At 36.4% G+C, this 20,262-nt stretch overlaps 1 protein-coding gene across 7 annotated transcripts in view; it reads right to left on the bottom strand.

Moving 5' to 3' along the window:
- The window catches only part of CSMD3 (CUB and Sushi multiple domains 3), a 661,396-nt gene that overhangs the window by 5,664 nt on the left and 635,470 nt on the right, over positions 1-20,262 (bottom strand). For all 7 annotated transcript variants that reach the window (XM_060775789.2, XM_060775791.2, XM_060775792.2 and 4 more), the window contains 4 exons: positions 17,688-17,753; positions 9,436-9,594; positions 7,278-7,390; positions 4,225-4,312 (listed from right to left, as the gene is read on the bottom strand). In XM_060775789.2, the coding sequence (XP_060631772.2) occupies positions 4,225-4,312; positions 7,278-7,390; positions 9,436-9,594; positions 17,688-17,753 (426 nt within the window). The remainder of the gene's footprint in view (positions 1-4,224; positions 4,313-7,277; positions 7,391-9,435; positions 9,595-17,687; positions 17,754-20,262) is intronic.

Raw genomic sequence — 20,262 nt, 5'->3', positions numbered from 1 at the left:
CAAATATTTAAAATGTCATGTGATACATTTTAGTGCAATAAAAGAAGGAAATACATCACAATCCTTTGTATTCATGGGGATATGTTCCTAGACTTTTTGTGTGGATATATGAAACTGTAATAATAAACAAAATGGAATGAAATATGGAAATGGCTTGTTACTCTGGCTTTTAAATTTTATCTCTTATTAGTCTCAATTTTTAAGTTTTGTTTTAAATGTTTATTCATCAAAATGTGAATTTTTAGTTGTGTGATACCTAATTTATTTTAATGTACCACTACTGTCTGAAGTTGATGTCTAATACGTTATTATTTGATTTATGGTTTATTTATTTGCTTTTTCAGTCACACTTTAAAGCATTGAATGTTTGCAGCTGCATGTTATGAACCGCCCTGGAGGCCCAGGTGTCAGAAGTGGCCAGGATGGCCTTTGCACAATTAAAACTTGTGCACCAACTGTGCCCGTTGAGAAGCAGATCTTGCCACAGTGGTCCATGCCTTTAGTTACGTGCTGTTTGGATTACTGTAATCTGCTCTATGTAGAGCTGTCTCTGAAGAGTGCTCAGAAACTTCAGCTGGTCCAAAGAGCTACAACCAGGTTGCTCATTGGGACTGGTTGCAGGGAGTGGACTAGCCATCTGTTGAAGCAGCTCCACTGGCTTCCAATCTGTTTCTGGGCACAATTCAAAGTGCTGGTTATAACTTTTAAAGTCCTAGATGGTTCAGGTCTAGGCTGTTTGGCCTACTGTATCCCCCTGTGCAAGCCTGCCCAGGCCCCGAGACCTTCAGAGGAGGCCCTTCTCTTGGTCCTACCTACATCTGAAGCTCAATTGTTGGGAATGAGAGAGAGGGCCTTCCTTCTCCATGGCTGCTTCTCAACTCTGGAACTCCCTGCCCAGGGAAGTCAGAACAGCTTCCTTCCTGCTGTCCTTCAGGTGGCACAGGTTAAAACCTTTTTATTCAGGTAGGCTTTTAAAGAAGAAAGTTTTTAAGATACTCAGGGGCTGCTGTGATTTGATATGCTTTAAATAATGTTCAATACTATTTTAATATTTGTATATTTTAGGTTTTACTGCAATGCTTTTAGTTGTGAGCCACTTTGAGTTTCTGAATGGAGAGAAAAAGGGGGATATAAATAAATGTAAGAATTATAATAACAACATTCCTTTGGATAAAATTATCATAGCTGAAAGAGACCCGGATGCTTAACAAGAAATTACAGACAAAACAAATAATTCCTCTTAAAAATTGTACAGATTGGTATAAATGGAATTCTATTGCCTGAAAAGTGGAACACTTAAGAATGTACTCGCATCTTTCCAAGATGAAAATATTGCAGCTAAATAGAAAGGAGCTCCAATAATTTATAGCTTAATATTTTTTTTTGCTACCTCGCTTTTTAAATTTTTATATGCTTTGGGATGAAGCAGTAATATTTTATTAGCACCAAGAAATCTGTGGGAATAATAGACAAACACAGACTGGTGCAGATTAAAAAGTAACACATAAACATTTCAAAAGGCCCTCCAGAGTGCTGCCTGAATCACCATGTAGTCAAACCTGGATATTTTAACAGACATTGATTTGAGCTAACAAGAAAATTTTAGAGCTAAACAAATACAAAGGTAGCTCTGCATGGCAATCAACTTATTTCGATGTGTCTTTTTTTTCCTTCTGCAAAATTTGATGACATTTAAAAGCAATAAATCTCTGGTGAAACATTTTCCAGTGAAATTGAAAAAATATTGTTCAAAAAGAGAGTTTGTTATCTAAAGATGGTGCTGATTTATTAAAACAACCAGGCATGATTAATATTGTAAGCCTGCAGACTTGCCTGTTTTAATTTTGTATAATTTAGCTATATTCTCCTCCTCCTTCATTTTCCATAATCAAAAGCAACAATTTATTTGTGAGACACAGAGCAAATGGGAATTAGCTTAGCCTTGCAACACTTCTGCAAAGTCACAAGCCATGGCATAACATTGTACATTTGCTGCAAGTCAGGATAAATGCAAATGTTGCAAACTGCAAGGAGAGGCATCAGGTGTTACCTGCATGGCGCACTACAATTAAAGTGCTAATCTGGAGTAGGTTTTGACATATGGCAGATGAGAGCAGAATGAGTTGCAATTATAAAGAGCTGGCCTCGGAGGCTTTAGCACTAGCAGACTGCTAGAATTATTTATGATGCTCAAGTCCATGGCCAGGAATATATTGTCAGGAATCTGGAAAGTTCTTTGGATTGAATGATTGTCAGGTTAAAATAGTAAAGTCATTATTTATTTGAGTTTATGTCTGCTTTAAATAGATTTCCTCCCTCCTTCTATCTCCCCCCTCTGTGTGTGTGCGCGCGCACAATCTTCCCTTAATTCTTGTATTTTTATAAAATAGTTCCCTAGTTTAAAATTAAATAAAGTTTCAGACAATCAGGGCACCTCTATTATATCTTTTTACTGAAGCCCCGATCATTTTGGTGAATGATCTGTCCAGGCAACTAAAGAGAGATAGTGCTGTCATTTTCATAACCTTCTCAGCAGCATCCACCAGAATCACCTGTAGTGTGGTACTGGATGTTTGTATAGGTTGGGATAGAAAACACTATAATAATATAGTTACACTTCCATTTGTCTGATTATTTCTGAGTGTGGTTTGCTTGGCCCTTTTCCCTTGAATTTCTTCCAAGATGTAATATTCTTCTTCATTCTTCTGAACCTTAGTCTGGGTGGCTTTAGATGTGGATAAATCTGAAATGTTTGTGCATGTTGTATAAATGCAAGCAAGTCAACCAAAAAATCTTTATGAAATGTAGCATTGCATCTTCTATCGTAAGGAGATTGTGTTAGGAAAATAATAATCAAGAGCCTCTCAGAAATGTTTGGTTAGCCATCGTCAGTAACAGAAAACTAGACTTTAATTCATGTCACCATTGCTTACATTTGATGTGTCTTTTGACACAATATTATTTCTGTTGAAGAGTATTACCTATTCTCACAACCAGGTCTACATATGGTAGCTTGTTGACTTTAGGTGCTCTCAGCCTATGGATCATTTGACTTTTATTAGCATGTTGTCACTAACCTGAAGTTGGGGTGGTCTGTAGTGATATGAACAACATTGAAAGTAGTACATATAGATTAGCAATAATAAAACCCAACACCAAGCAATCCTGTTCTGTAACCATGCCCTAATATAGATTTAATATACGGATTTTTTTTAATAGACATACATTTTTATTGTGAATATTGAAGTCATTTCTGATTTATAGGAGCCATAAGGAAAGCCTAGCACAGGATTTCTTGGCAGGATATTTTTTTGAAGGGGGAGGGGTCTTTGCTTTTCTTTTGGGCTGAGTGTGTGTGTGACTTGCCCAGGGTCATCCAATTCTCATAACCAAGTGGGGATTTAAACCCCAGTCTCTGAAATCATACTCTGGCACTCAAACCATTTTCACCACACTGGCTCCATGCTAAGCAGCAAATAGCGAATTTAAATTCACCCTAGCAAATATATTTAATTAATTATTACATTCTTAAGATGTTCATAAAGCATATTCTTTACTCTAAAAGGCCTACAATTTATGACCTTACCACATGTGAGGCTGCCCCCTGTGCCATTTTGCCTGCAAGCATAGCAAAACGGCAGGCACAGTGATGCTTCCCTTATCACACGGGGAAGTATCGCCCAACCAGAGCTAGCACAACACGGAGCCAGCACTACATGGGAACCTTTCTGTGTTGATGAGGAAGCACCCTAGGATGCTTCCATGCCAGTTGGGGGTGCGGCCTCTGCTGGACATTGAGCGACCTCATATGATGGGCTGCATGCCCATCTGCTCCTCAAATAGAGTAGAAGCATCCTAGATGTGATGACGTCCTTAAATATAATCACACAAGTGCTTTAACAACAAATAAAACCACTGATATCATATTCTGCTATTTAGAATCCCTATGCAGTCAATGTATAAAAGGCAGAGCTGATTCATGTCAAGAGTGCAATTTCTCAACCTACAAAGCATGATTTTTACAAAGCAGTAAATTAGCTAAATGTAAACTGTCTCTTTTAAATCATAATCCAGCTTTTTATGCTATTTGTGGCTATGTGTCTCTGTGCACACAGATCAAACTGGAACATGGGCATTGGGAATGTTCCCAATCTGCTTTCCATATATGGATTCCAAATAGCTGTGCAGAGTTTAAATAACAGAAAATCAATGCCTGCTGATTACCTAGTCTTTGAAGTCCAAATTGCCCATAATCTTTACCCTGGATAAATCCTTGGAAAACATAGGTAGCACCATCAGGCTCAGCAGAAACCTACAAAGACATTTCAATAAACGAACAGAATTATCCTGGATATACATATATTGGATTGAAATTGAGAAGCTCATTAGATTCAAATTGTAATGGTGGCACTTAAACTATTCTGCTGCTAGTATCCAATCTTCCCTTTTCATGGAGATACATTTTCTGGTAAGCTGCACTAAAATATGCAAGTTATTTTAAATATTGCTCTCTGAATTGCCATTAACATATATCTTGTCTTTATTAATATCTGAGATTATTAGCATACACATAGACACATACAAAAATGAGAAAACTTTCAATGTGGTTTTGCATTTGTTACAAACAGCTCCACATATAAGCTCAGATCCAAAAAGATTTATAATGTGCTATATGGAATTAATGTTAGTTCTTTTAAAAATACCCACATGTTTTATATATATATATATATATATATATATATATATATATATATATATGTGTGTGTGTGTGTGTGTGTGTGTGTCCGTGTATGTCCGTGTATGCATATGATAGGTAAAAGATTCATAGATAGTCAGTCAGATAGATAGACAGACTGACAGGAGATAATGGAAAGGATTGTGGACAACTCTCATCACAAAGATATTTGCTTTCAAAATACTTCCATGACTGGTCATAATTTGGTTGCAATAGTTTAAAAAGCCAACATGCAACAAATTAAGCAAGTGCAAGTAGGTGTTAAGGAGCTTCTTCAATATGCATTGCTCAATGTTATCTTGCGTCTTTTCCTATGCTAGCTGTCCACTAATATGTTCCTATTACTTTGCATCAGCACATTTCTTATACTGTTCCATATACTGTTGACAGGTTTATGGATGAAGTTATGAATGTTGTGTGTGTGCTGTATGTCTCTTCAAGACCCCTATCCAAAGCTGCTAAAAGTTTAAGTGGAGGAATCAACAAATCATTATACTTTGCCAGTCACACACTAGGATTCCGACAACTGCTTTTTTTTTTAAACCAAACTAGGAGGCATGGGATTCCATTATCAGTGTTAGTATTAATCATACATACCCAGTTGTGCTACCATAACTCCATGAGAAACTTCTATACCTCCGTTTTAAGCAAATCAAGCTAGACTAGGACACTGTTATTGAAACAAATATTACCTATACCTACTCAAACATTTTATCCACACTATTAATTTATGCTTTACAATTGCATGACTGCAAATAAAATTTCATACCATTTTTCTGCAACACATTTTCAGTCCAAGTTTATACTAAATTTGATATTTGTCCCTGGGCTGAATATTAGGGCTGTGCAAATTTCATTGATCAGATTAAATTCATTAATTTACGACACAATATCCGACATGTGGGCCTGGCCTGCACTAAAAACTTCAGAATCAAAACTTACCTAACCCTTTTTTCATTTGAATTTTGTAAACTTTGGGATCTTTCCAAAATCTGTTTAATTTTCAGCACAACAAATTAAGCAAGTGCAAAGCCAAAAAGGCTGCCATTCCTCCTTAAATTAACGGCTTCTCTCCATTAGGAGAGGGAAGCAGCAGGGAGAAAGCCAAGTTCACTGGGAAAGAGACTGAGAAAGCACAGAATTCTGGTACAAATTGTTTGGCAAGGCAAGGAGCCCTAGAAAATTCACAAGGCCCTGCCCTAAACTACATTTCCCAGAATTCTGCTCACCATTAGAAAGCACCAATCAAGATAGGGGAGAAATTTGTCCCTCCGTAGCAGCAGCCAGCCAATAAATGGTTGAATTTGCAAAGAGGAGGACTGACTGATACTTCTAGTAAGTAAATTTCCATGCTGGGCTTGGGAAAAAAAATCCATAAATGGAAGTTCTGTTGATTAATATGAGAAACATTCAATAGATAGCTGTTCTGGCTTTTAAAAATGTTTTTGTCAAAACTTTTTTTTAAAATCCCTAAGTTCAGTAGATTTATGAATATTTCTGAAAATTGGGGAAATGATCGCCCGTTATCTTGTGTCATTGCAGAGAAAATTCAAGGATATGGCTCTTGTAGTTTTGTTTTCTTAAAATATTGTTTATAATAACTTGATAAATTCTCCAAAACTCCATGGATAAGTGAAACATTCTGAAACTTGATGTTCTAACAGTGGTAAATGTGTTATACCATTGTAGCAAGCTTCACCCCAATAGGTGTAAATATGAAAGTGAATGGAGCCCCGGAACTTTCCCTACTTACACAATTACTACAACAAAAAGTAACACAATTTGTTACTCTTGTTATAGTAACAAAATTTTCACTAAATATACTTTAGAAACACTTTTGAAACAGCTAATTTTGTAATGAGTTTTGAAACTTGTTTTCATTGATCGCACAGCCCTACTGAATATAATTCATATACGGTGATACAAATAACAACCTGTGCTCCCACAGCAAGGGGTAAGAGCAGTTATCAGAACAATGTTCTTGCCAAACAGCGATGGTGTCTTAAGATTGTATTTCCTAAACAAGGATAACATATTCTGATAGAATACCTAGGACATTATCATTACTTATTTTTCCTGCCAATAAATAACAGTTCTGCATCATTCTAAATCTTGAGAAGGAACACTTCATTTTATGGCCTGAAATTGGAAATCACTGAATTTTACTATGAATATTTTAAAGGATATGGAACAATCCTATACTACTATAAAAAGTGATAAGTGCTTTTTTGAAATTAACATGAAAATGTCTAACTTTCTTGTGCGTTAAATGCTCCCTCCCTCTCTCACACACACACATACAGATACACAAATTATTTTGCTTTTGAAAACAACCAATAACATTCCATAAGCCCATTTGAGAATGCCACTGTATTTTAGTATCAACATTTATTTTTTGCTCTGTCAGCAACTGTCTGTATGATGCTCTTTTCCAGTACTGCTAATTAAACAATCATTTTTAAAATGTCTTTTTTCATGGTCTCATGCACAACCTATCATTTCCTATTAAGACAGCATTAGATTTTGTCATGGCTGTACTCACAAAGCCATCCATTGCCCATTTTTCCTCCTTCAGTTTGTTCAAGGCAGTTTGGGATGGTGCTTTAATGAAATATATATGGAGCATTAAACGTGCCTCTTGGCTTTTATACACCCCTGAAAAAAAAATAAAAGCAATTGATCTGTGCCACCTATTAATAGTATGCGTTTTTAAAAAAGAAAGAAAGAAAAGAACACTTCTCATCTACTTCAAAAGACACTATGTCCAATCCCAGGCATCTCTTGGTAGAGATGAAAAGGACAGCCAGATGTTCCAATGATCTGACTTGACATAAGGTTATTTTCTTTGCTATTAACACTATTTGTGCTATATTTAATGTAGTGCAGGTTTTTTAAAATTATATTTCCATCTCCCTTTGCTCAAGCAACCTAAGTGAAACATTGTTTAGGAAAGGGAATATATTTGAAGCATTTCAAATGTTTTTGGTAGGCATGACACAGGTAATGTTAACAGCTATGTTAGCAACTCCGTACAGCTGTTCATCTGCTTTTACATAGGCATAAACAGGTCAGGGATATGGGTGCATAAGCTCCTTTTTACAGAATCAAAATTTCTCAAACCTCTACTTATATAGTGAAAAATCCTATTTAGGGCTCAGTGACAACAACAAAGCCTTGTATTTTGAAATTTTATACACTGTAAAATGCAAAATCATTGTTTGCACTGCCCTTCTGGATATTTCTATATGTTGAGATATGGAAGCACTATGTCTAAGAGTTCCTTGGTATGGCTTTGGGGACATTTTGCATAATCTTTCTCCTTTCCATTCCTTCAATAACTCTGTGTTTAAGTACTGTTTTTCATATCACCAGAGGAACTATTGCATGATGGTGAAGACACTATTAAGTATGCAAGTTTGTAGGAGTAAATCTTAAATCTGTACTGCACTGTGATGGTGCCTAATATTATCCATGCCTAAACCTAATCAGCGAAGAGTTAGCACACAACCAGCTGTTGCCAGATGTCTCCTTTCATTGCCAAAGAATTGCTTGGCTTAGAGAAATATTAAAAGCTGAAGTTATACTGACAGGTTTTAGCAAAATGAATGAATTATCTTTCCTGATAAATTCCTCCGATAATTTTTTCTGGCAAATTATGATAGAACACTGTTCAAGACTTCAGCGAGAATGGCTGAATGTAGATGACTTCTCATTCAGATAATCTGCATTAATTATAGCCCTGCTTGGTCTTTTTGCATATGTCGATGCCACCAGTGGAAAACAGGACAGCAAGATAGAAGTTATTGGTTCATATCCTTTCACCTGTTGTAGATAAAAAAATAAAAAGTGCTTTGTGTATATGCTTCAATCACATCTTCATGTCAGTGACCTGAATCCAAGGGCATTGTTGTTGCCATTGAGAGTGTTTTGGATAGGGACAATAGGGCAATCGTCCTCCCTGACATCTCGATACATAGCTTCTCTGCATGAATAATGACTGGATGATTCATATTTGGATCATATTAACTGTTTTTCTTGCACGGTTTCTGTATTTAAACATGTTTACCATTGAAATAAAAAAGAAATTAGTTTACAACATAATATTTTAACAAATATTATAATACTGGTATTTCTAACAGCAGCAAAGTAATATATACTTTCAAAAGACAAATCAACGACATATTGAAAGATTTTATCATTACAGACTGTCTTTCCCTTCAGAATACTGCAGGCATAGTTTAGGCAAATTTATACAGTTTAGTATCTAACACTTTTTAATGTCACAATTTGTGGCATTATATTATGTTGAAGAACAGAATCATTTTAGAGTTTACATTGGGGAATGTACAAGTTCTTATTTTTCTTTCTGCAATACCACATAAGACTTTTTTCCATCTAGCCTGAAGAAATTTGGAATATCGAGAAACAGGAACACATAAATGCAAGAAAACTCTACTGGAACAGATGAATGGGTCATATAACCCAATAGTTAAATGAATGCTGTTTTGAATTTACTTCAACCAATTTTACTGAGTAACCAAACAGTCTAGAAGTATGAAAGAGAAACATTTGAAGTCCAGTTAGAGGATGCTTAGTGGTCTTCCTTATCTACATATTATTGACATTTATAATTGCAAAAGTCATACTGTTTTTTTTCCCACTAGTAAGTCTTTTTCTGGATCTCTAATACTAGGACATACCTGAAAGTAGTAGCTCCATATTGCTATTAGTAAGTGTTGCATTTACTCTTCCTGATGTTGAGTTAAAATTAGTAATTGTCAAGGTCATAGGCTGTTTTTTCCCCTTGTAATTGTAGGAACCTTTCCATATATAATTCTGAGCAAAAACATCATCAGGAACTGAGGAGAAAAAAGAAAAATGTCAATATATTTCTCCATATTTCAATTTCTGTAACTCCATTAAAAGATAAACAAGATTCTTATTCCTCTTCCTTTACTTTTCTTATGATCTTCACAAAACACTGTGTGCGCGATAAATACATAGTTAGCCCTTCTTAAACTAGTTCCTTTGAAAAGAATGAGAATTGGTTGTTGTTGATATGTCTCAAAGCAGATCTCTACAGCGGAATGAATGCAATTTGACATCCCTAAACACCCATGGCTTAATTCTATGTAATCATGGGCCCTGTACTTTTACAAGGCCTTTAGCTTTCTCTGCCAAAAAGTGCTGACACCTTACCAGACTATCGACCCAGGATTCCATAGCACTGAGACATTACAATTAAAGTGATGTCAAACTGCATTAATTTTGCAGTGTAGATCATTTCGATTATTTCAATGGATTTTTCTAGATGACATATTAGACTTGACAACATACACTACATATGCCAAATGCATAGTTATTGAGAAATCTTCAGCAAGCAGCCATGGCTGGTCTGAAAACGGTAAGAGACTGTATATGACTATTTAAGGACCTCTTCAAATGGGCTGTTTTTTGGTGGTGGCAATGGGGTTTTTTTTTTGGTCAGTTTTGCCATGAAGCCCAATGGCTCCCATCACACCCTTCCAGGGTGGCTCAAGGTGAGACTGGCAGAAAATCCCTGTTGGCAGTGCACAGCGTAGAATTCCCCCATCTTTCCATAGGGAAAGATGGGTTGAGCTGCCCTAAAGAGCGCCCCCCCCCCCTGGTGATGAGGTAGTTGGAAGCAAGGATGGTGTGGGGAAGGGGTGACAGGTCTCCACACACCCTGGGTGGATACTGCCGAGATCACTGTGATTCAAGGCGATACTTGCCGATTCCAGCAGCACATGTGAAGAGGTCCTAAAAGGTTATGTATAAAAGTCAAATCATAGATTTGTTTAAATATCTACATGCAAACCAAACATATAAACATAAATCTGATGTGTATTTCCACCTCCACTGCAAAAACTTTAAAACAAATTCTGATGATACTGTCCATAGGCAAAACATGAAAGTCCATTTCCCAAAGGAATACACAAAAGCACTGCTACTCCACCAGAGCCTTCCAAACATAAGATGAAATGTTGGATTGCATCATTACATTCAACAATTTTGTACATCAGCAAGGTTTTGTTTCCAAAACATGAGCCAATAATGTAATGCAGCAGCTAAAAAGCCAGCGGGATTTTGGGCTGCATCAAAAGGAGTATAGTGTTTAGGTTGAGGGACGTCATGGTGTCTCCTTCTTCTGCTTTGGTTAGACCTCATCTGGAATACTGTGTCCAATTCTGGGCACCACAATTTAAAAAAGATATTAACATGCTGGAAGGTCTCCAGAGGAGGGCAACAAAAATGATGGAAGATCTGGAGACCATGCCTTATGAGGAGCGGCTTAAAGAGCTGGATATGTTTATCCTGCACAGTTGAGAGGACAAATTATAGCCATGTATAAATATGTGAAAGGATGTCATAAGGCAGAGGGAGTAGGCTTGTTTTCTGCTGCCCTGGAAACTAGGGCCCCTTCCGTACAGCTGTATAAATTCCACATTGAACTAGTATATGGCAGTGTGGACTCAAATAATCCAGTTCAAAGCAGATATTGTGGATTGTCTGTCTTGGTATGCTGGGTTATATGGCTGGGTGGAAGGGCCCTAGGACTTGGAGCAATAGGTTCAAATTACAGGAAAGAAGATTCCACCTGAACATTGGGAAGAACTTCCTGACTGTAAAAGCTGTTCAGCAATGGAACTCTCTGTCTCAGAGTGTGATGGAAACTCCTTCCTTGGAGGCTTGTAAACAGAGGCTGGATGGCCATCTGTTAGGGGTACTTTGATATTGCTTTTCATGCATGACAGGGGGTTGGATTAGATGGCCCATGTGGTCTCTTCCAAATCTATGATTCTATGTGATATAATGCAACAACAAATAATTGTTTTTGTTACTTTAATTATTATCTATTACATAGCACTTTAAGAACAATTTTGGCAACATTTTTGCAGATTTCATGCCATTTTCATATTAGCCTATCTTCTTCCATGTAACAGAATGCAGAAAAATGCAGTATGTCATGCTGTGTTTGCAATAAAGACCTTAACCCACCCCAACTTTCCCATTTTCTGACAATCTTTTTACTCTGACTTAACCGAGTTCCACAAAGGCCTTCCCAAGATACACAGTTACTTCTGGTGGCTGTGCACTGAAATCTGTCTCACCAGTGTGAGAAGATAATCAGAGGAATCCGTTTTCAATTTGATTGAAGACAGAGGCAGGAAGCGGAGGAAAGCGGGAAAATGTTGTTGGATGCCTGGCCATTCTTGAAGATGGGTCTTGTTGTGGTAGATCACATCCACAATATTAAGGGCACTTTCCCCCGCTTTCCCCCACTTCTCTCCTGCCCATGGAATAAGGTCATAAGTTACATTTCAAACATAGTAACAAACAAACATCAGTGCATTGCTTTCAAAATATTATAATGAGTAACAGGAATATAGATATAGATATCTATAGATATAGATAGATATTTCAAGTTCTGTACATAATTATTAAAATACATGGAAAGATTTTCAGGGGAATTTACCCATGAGACACTTGGAGCACTGAAATCTTATGAACACCCCATCAGATATTTATAAGGCACAGAGATGGAAGCATTTTCTATCCATTCACAGAGTTCTTTTAAATTTTCAAGCTGTAAGACTGACTAAACATTCTACAGAAATGTCAACATCCCTGGTAAACAAATTAAATGAAAATGTTCAGCTGATCCTAAATTAAACTTAAAAGTGTTCTGCAAACAAACGGCACATCCTGCATTCATCAATACATCTAGTAAAAATAATCTAGAGAACTAGCCATAGCAGGGTAAAATATATGAAGGGGTGAAACAAAAATAACTTTGCAGCTGTGGAATTCCCACTAATTGGATTTTGAAGGGACATTTTCAGAAGTAACTGAATTATTCTTTTTTTCTCTTCTGAAAAAAGGTACTTGTGCATGAAAACATTAATTACTAGATACTGATGACCAACTATGAAATAACAAGATCAGACACAGAGAATTGGATTAAACAAGGGCCATTTTATTTGACCTATAGCCTATTTAAGTGAGTTGTGGCTGAAGATAATCCAAAGAGTAGGAAGCAATATGATGCAGATCTGCCTGAAGCAATGTGTCAACCTGTTGCCAACTCCTCAGCCATCCATTGGGTGAAACACCTGGCCTTGGGCAACCCAATGCTATGAGTTCCTCAATTGGTCTCGTCATTTCTTGAAATACAAGCCAAGACACTCCAACTGAAATCTCAGGGCTTTATAAGAGACAGAAAACCCTCAGGTTGGCCAAAAGGAACTAAAGAGGCCATTCCAGAGACCCATCTTTCACCAAAAGAGGGCCAAGATGCACATTAAACTTTTACAATATCTCCCTGTTATCTACCTGTGACAATCTATTTACTGGCACCATCCTTATGCAATCATGAAAGGGCCATTGATACAATTTGGGGCAATCAAAACCTTCAGGAAAATGGGAGAAAATTCCAACCTGGTCCTGAAGCAACAAGCAAAGTCACACTGAACTAAGGATGGGTGGTTTAGCCACAAGTCAAATAATGTATAGGGAGTTCATGAGAGATTGGACTGGCTTTAAATAACTGATGGCCCGCTGCCCTCTTGATGTGCCCTGACTCGAGCCCAAGAATTAACTTAATTCTGGCATCTGTTCATGGAGGCCATCAGTGCCCCCTCTCTGCAGCATTATATACTTGTGTAAACCTTGCTTAATATTAGAAATATTACGTCTTTTGTCCAAAGAAACAAAAACCACATGCAAAAAACATATACACATTTATCAAGGATAAGTGAAGGTGGTCAAGTCAATGTGGCTTCTTTGCCATTTGTTGGATAGTCCTGATTACATCAGTGCTAGGAGAGTATCTAGGATTCTGTATAAAACAAGTTAAATGCTGTTTCTCATACCAATAAAATCCAATCTATGATTATTTTCCCAAAAGCAAGTTGTGTTCAATTCAGTGGGGCTTTAAACCTAGCAAAGTGTTCATAAGTATGCAAGCTTGAAGTATATAAAGTGTGTAAATTCTTCATGACAAATTAAAGGAGAGTTCTAAGCTTTATTCTTTAGGGTATATTCCACACAAATGAAACAAATGATTCAATGTCTTCTTTTAGTGCCTTATAGGCATTTCTCATATTTCTACGCTCGCCAAAGAGTCCTTTTGGAATAAATGAATGTTAATCATTATAAATGGAGGTGCAGATTGATGAGCTAAGCTCTAACACAAAGCAAAATCAATGGAAAAAGTTTTACTCATTTCAATAACTCTGAAGTTAGACTCTTAAACCTGAATTGATGCCTACACAGTCACATTTAGATGCAAAGACAAAATTCTAAGGACTGTGAAGGAATAAAAACTATGAGGTACAGGCTAACACATATGCAATATATAGTTCAGGATAAATTGTGTATTAATGTTTTACCAAAACAATGTGCATTATTGTTTTGGTACTATTATTTGTATATGTTATGTCATACTATATATTATCTATCATATCATACATTACATTATGTGTCTTATTGCTTTGATAAAGCAATAATAGACATTTTAACTTGAACTACATAAAGCAATGTAGTACTTGGTTTTAAAGTATGTACTTATGTATTCTGTTGATCTGGTATCTAGGGTATCCAACGAAATCCAATTTCTTTGCTCAATCATACTCATTACCCTCAAATGCCACATGAAAACAGCAAATAGCTACAGTTTCTTTTCTGAAGCAGTGGATGTATAAAACTGTACCTTTAAAGGAAGTAAATTAAATGTTACACAGACTAGAATGTAGTTGGTGGAAGTTTTATACAGCTTCTATATTGTTGAAAACACAAATAAAAAAGCTTAGAAGGATGATTGAGATGATATTTCCAGAAATTTCAAATCCATTTTCCTTATATCCAGGTGGTATTTGTATTTCATTACTGTAGCAGGCCTCCTCAGGCCTTTGATAGGATCAGAGCACAGAAACAGGTGCCTGTGTGTTCTCATTCAAATACACATTTGAGAAAGATAATCTATAAGCAAAATATAAATAAATAAAGATATGCATGCATACTGTGAAATGTTAGCGCTTGGGGTAAAAATGTAAGTTCGATGACTGGTTAATGCATTATACTTTCTCAGTACGTCATTTATCAACTTGTACACTAAATATAAAAGTATATCTAAATAAGACCAACAAGTTAACAATACTCTCACAGGCACACACATTGTACCACAATATGCCAACATTTTCATGGATGACCTAAAATAACATTTCCTTAATCCCTACATCCAGAAATCTCTCTTCTGTCTGAGGTACATTGATGATATCTTCATAATTTGGATTCATGGAGAGGACTAACTCAAGGCATTCCACCAGAATTTCAACTCCTTTAATCTCACCATCTTGCCCTGAAACTAAAAACAGAATAAATCCACGTTCTGGACAACCTCATACAACTGTACCATGGACATCAGAGCACCACATTATCTTGAAAATCCCACTGACCACTACATTTACATATTTCCTGTTTTCCCCCTGAAAGCACTACCAAATCCAGAGTTTACAGACAAGCACCCTGATGCAATTGCATCTGCTCAGACCCACAAGACAAGGAAGCCAAACTCATGAAATTGCAAAAAGCATTCTTGAAGTAACAGTATGAAGATAGGAATTGAAATAAACAAAACACAACAACCAATCACATAACACGACAGTCTTTCATGGCATTTCACCAATGACTTTAGAATAGCTGTCCTCACACACACACATGTTCACACTCACACAGAATTATCACCCCAACCGCAAGAGGGCTCCCTTGGCCACTTCATCATATCTTCTTTCTGGTTCCCCAGGACCATCCCATTGCATTCCAATAACTCTTCTATCATTCATTTGGTTATCTACTAACCCTGGTTTAAGCTACATTTTTCCACTTGGATTTGTTCTCCATCAACAAATGTTAAAACTGAACTTGTCACCTCATTAACATACCCACATGTTTTGCTTTTATATGATTGTTCATACATACAGTCAGCATTCAATGCAACTGAGGAAGCAGGTGCATCTACTGTATATTGTAGAATTAATGAAGTTAGACACTCCTCTAATAGCTATGGCTCAATGCTATGGAATCATGGGAGTTGTAGTGGCGACACTCTTATTTGGCAGAGAAGCCTCAACACCCATGCCTGCACTCTAGTAGCTCAAATCTATAAAAGCTTGTACTACCAAGGTATTTATGTCAGTTACTCTCTTAAGATGCTATAGGATCCCTTGGCATACTGATATTCCAAACTACCACAGCTATGTATTTGAATTTTAAGTCCCCTTTGGAAATTTTAAAATGAGTCTGATCCCACCACTGTGACTTACATGTTTATTTAGAAATAAGTCACTATATTGGGGCACTCAATATGTAAATATAGACCGGATTTCAAATGGGATGCTTAGGATTTAGAATTTTGCTGATCTGATTTGTGCCTCTCAAAGTAAAGTGCAGTCACCCAATAGTTACACTTCCTAAACTATTGAAAACAACTTTTGGACAAGATTCATATGGAAATGAAGTTATCATGGCAAAATACGTTAAAAACCCATGAACACTTGGACCTCAAAACTGGGATGCTTTGGGATTATACTTGCAAAATTTAATTTATATAATGATAAAAATTATTTAACAATCTCAGATTTTTGATGAAAGAAACTGGAAAGAGACCCCATGTGAAAGGAATACAGACTGATGTTCTTATCTCTGATTGCAGCTATGACACAGAAAATGTTATCTATATCAGAAAGACTACAAATGGCTGTTTTCCAAAATGCCTGAGGCCTATGATGCAAAGCCAATTCTGTTTTCAGCATGTGTATTTATGATAAACACTTCACATATCAGTCTGTATATTTTAAAAATGAGGAAAAACATACTGGTCATGTATTCTCGAAGGCTTTCATGGCTGGAATCACTAGGTTCTTGTGGGTTTTTTCGGCTATAGGACCATGTTCTAGAGGCATTTCTCCTGACGTTTCGCCTGCATCTATGGCAAGCATCCTCTGAGGATGCTTGCCATAGATGCAGGTGAAACGTCAGGTGAAACATCAGGAGAAATGCCTCTAGAACATGGCCCTATAGCCCGAAAAAACCCACAAGAACATACTGGTCATGATTGAGTTTTTACTCAGATCTCTAATAGTGCATACCAACTTATGACCACCTACATCAATCAAACATTTCAATGTCGATTCAAATTTACATTCAGATACAGACTGGCACCTACAAATACAAGCTCACAAGAGCACACAAATCTCATTTGCTGGATTACAAGTGAACATTTGAAGCTTCCTAATTATCATCTTTATCAAGTCCCCACAAATGCTTCTCTTCTTCAAACATTTATTTGCACTTCAAACTTTTTAAAAGATTAATACATAATTTTACAATGCCCCAAAACAGCTTTATAATGTATATGCAACATATGTTTGTTTCACTTAAGTTTCACTATATGAAGAATCCATATGTCATGGTCTAGAAATACACAAAAATACATATGAATAATTTCTGAAAAAAAGGAAGAAAAATAATTTCTTAATTGCATTCAACACTGCTTGTGTTTGCAAACATATACTATTAGATTAAATTTACAACAGCGGATAATGAGATTTGAAAAGTATCAATAAGATTAGGCTTGAAAAGTATCAATAAGATTAATGTATATTATTTTTAAAAAGCACTGCAATTCTGAGGCCCATGCAGAGTGTATCCCATCAGGATAGCTCAACAAAAGTCCTGTAAGTCTGGATAGTTACCATATGGATTGAGGACATGAACATAACTATTTCCACTCCATACAGTTCCTTTTCGACCAAGTATACTTTAGGTTCTCTTTTTGTGCTCATTCTGTAATTATTAAATAATCAGTGAAACTGACTTCTGAGTAGAATTTACTGCAGATATTTTAATAAATAAACTGCCATTCACTCACCATTAAGTTTAGGACTTGGTGTTCCTAAAGCTGGCCTCGGGTCTTTCACCAATATTTTGGAACCAGCTGTTGAGATAAGCAATAAAACTTAATGTTATATATAAGTATATAAGTATAGCTATATATTGTATTATTATTTCACTAAAATTCACAAAATATTTGGAATTAAATATATTGCAGCCAATTATAAAAGTGAAGTTTTAACTGAAATAAGTTACTTCACACCTGCAGGTCAACATTCATTCCACATATCAGTAATATTGTTGAAACAGAAAGTAAAAGTTAGTGCTAAACTTGAGGATTGTAAAGCACCCCTTCTCCCCATGCAAATCTGGATCTTGAACACCTTGATAAGAATTTATTTTATCATTTGATAATAACCTTTAATCCTGTGCCTACTATCTCAACATATTACTTATTCTTTTGCTTTATCATAATGGCTGGGAAATAGACAAACAAAACTTGCCAAGTTAGAGCTCCCCTATTACCACCTAGAAACATGTCTTTGTAATGTAATCTTGTGAAAACTGTGGAGCACCTGATGTGTTAGGAAATATCAAAGTGTTCAGAGCTTCTGTTAATGTCACTGGTTCTATTCTTCTACAAGTCAAAATCACACTATTTCCTATATACTGGGATATATACATTTCAGGGATGAAATGAACCTTCATATCATTATCAAAAAGAAGTTCATGTATTGAAGACAGAGCAACTTTACAACTGCCACATGTATCCTTATTATTGTGGTTTCCTTTGAAATTTGAAGCATGAGATGAAAGCACCATAATTTTCCTTTTTAAAATCACCAAAGCAGCCATTTTTTCCTGTTTTTTATAAAAAAAATGTTTTCATCAGCAATAAGAGTGACAGGAGGACACACTGCTTTCTCTCCCAACAATGATTCTGTCTGAAAGTAAATGCTTTCTTCAGATTTCTGCATCTGTCAATCAGCACATGAAAAGAAAACCTCAAAGAGCTGCTGGTTTGTTCTAGAGCAAAGATTTTAAAAAGTTCAACTCTTTCATATTATTGAAGACATGTGTATTTTACTCTCCTCTTTCCAGTTAATTTGTTTTACTTCAACCCATATTTTTGACAAGTGGAAAATAGCAATGTATGAAAAGTACATTTTAATAATTCTTATTCAATTGGATAGAAACTATCTTATGGGTAGCATTTGTGAAATTAACAGGGTTATTGAATACCCAGGGCTGAAGCTGCTGCTGCTGCTGGGGTTAAGGGTTCAAAGCCCCCCGAAATGTATCAGATTAAAAAAAAGTAGTTTACTTGTGAACTTTAACTAGTTAACTGATTCATGAATAAACCAAGCTTATTTTAACCTGACATTTGTTTTTTTTTTTGGGGGGGGGTTACCCTTAACACACAGCCCTTTCTGGGTAAGGGCTTGTGAATACCATATGTCCTCACATTATAGTTGCCACCGTGTAAAATTGCACCTCCATTTTTAAGGTGGCATAATTTATATTTTTGTATTCTTCACACAATTACCATACCCTTCATTCACTAACTTGCACACCCACCTCCTTGTAGCTATGGGGCTTCACTCAGCTGATTGAAGCCCTGTAGCTGGAAAAATGGCATGCTTGCAGGTGAGCGAATGAAACTTCAATTGCTTGCCCACCCATCCCCTTGGAAAGGAAAAAACACACCCCACAAGAGCATAAAAACTGTGAGTATTGTGTGACAGAATATTATTATTTATTATTTATTTACAGTTCTTATATTCCGCCCTTCTCACCCTGCAGGGGACTCAGGGCGGATTACAGTAAACACATATATGGCAAACATTCAATGCCAGTTTGACAAACAACATTTAACAGACAAATACACCGAGGCTATTTAACTTTTTTTTTTCTGGCTGCCAGGGGAGCTGCTGCTTTTCATCATCCATCAATGACACCGATGAAGTTCTTCCACATTCCCTGGAGTCTTTTTTCTTTATGGCCTCATAAATTAGTTAAATTTAGCCTCCCACACAAGGTGGTACCTTATTTTCCTACTTGACAGATGCAACTGTCTTTCGGGTTGCAAAGGTCGACAACGGGCTACACAATGGCTGGACACCCATTCCAGCCTGGGCTGGCTTCGAACTCATGACCTTTTGGTCAGAGTGATCTTAATGCAGTTGACAGTCAGCCAGCTGTGCCACAATCCCGGTATGGTAGTTAAAAAAGGTTTTTGTCAATGTTTTGGACTTTGTTAGTCCTAAATAAAGTTGCCCCTCCAAATCTACAGAATTTATCTTTGTGTGGAGACTTACATTTCAACAGTTTATTTTAATGGGTTTACTCTAGTTAGAATGTAGAATTCAAGTTCTTCTCATTCATTTTATAATTGTCATTCTGTTTTCCTTGTTTCTTATAAAACTATGATTTTGGCATTTGCCTACACTGAGTTTCAATACATGATGTGACAAAATCACTACCTATGTATTAGGATGGTTTGAGCCAAAAAAAATAAATGGTTCAAAAAACGTTTCGGATGTAGGGGGCACTGGTGGTTCGATTCTAAAGTCAAAAATTTTACAGAAAAAAATGCTCAAAATCTTTTGAAA

Source organism: Anolis sagrei, chromosome 4 (assembly GCF_037176765.1).
Source record: "Anolis sagrei isolate rAnoSag1 chromosome 4, rAnoSag1.mat, whole genome shotgun sequence".
NCBI lineage: Eukaryota > Metazoa > Chordata > Lepidosauria > Squamata > Dactyloidae > Anolis > Anolis sagrei.
This window is presented reverse-complemented; position numbering and strand designations above follow the sequence as displayed.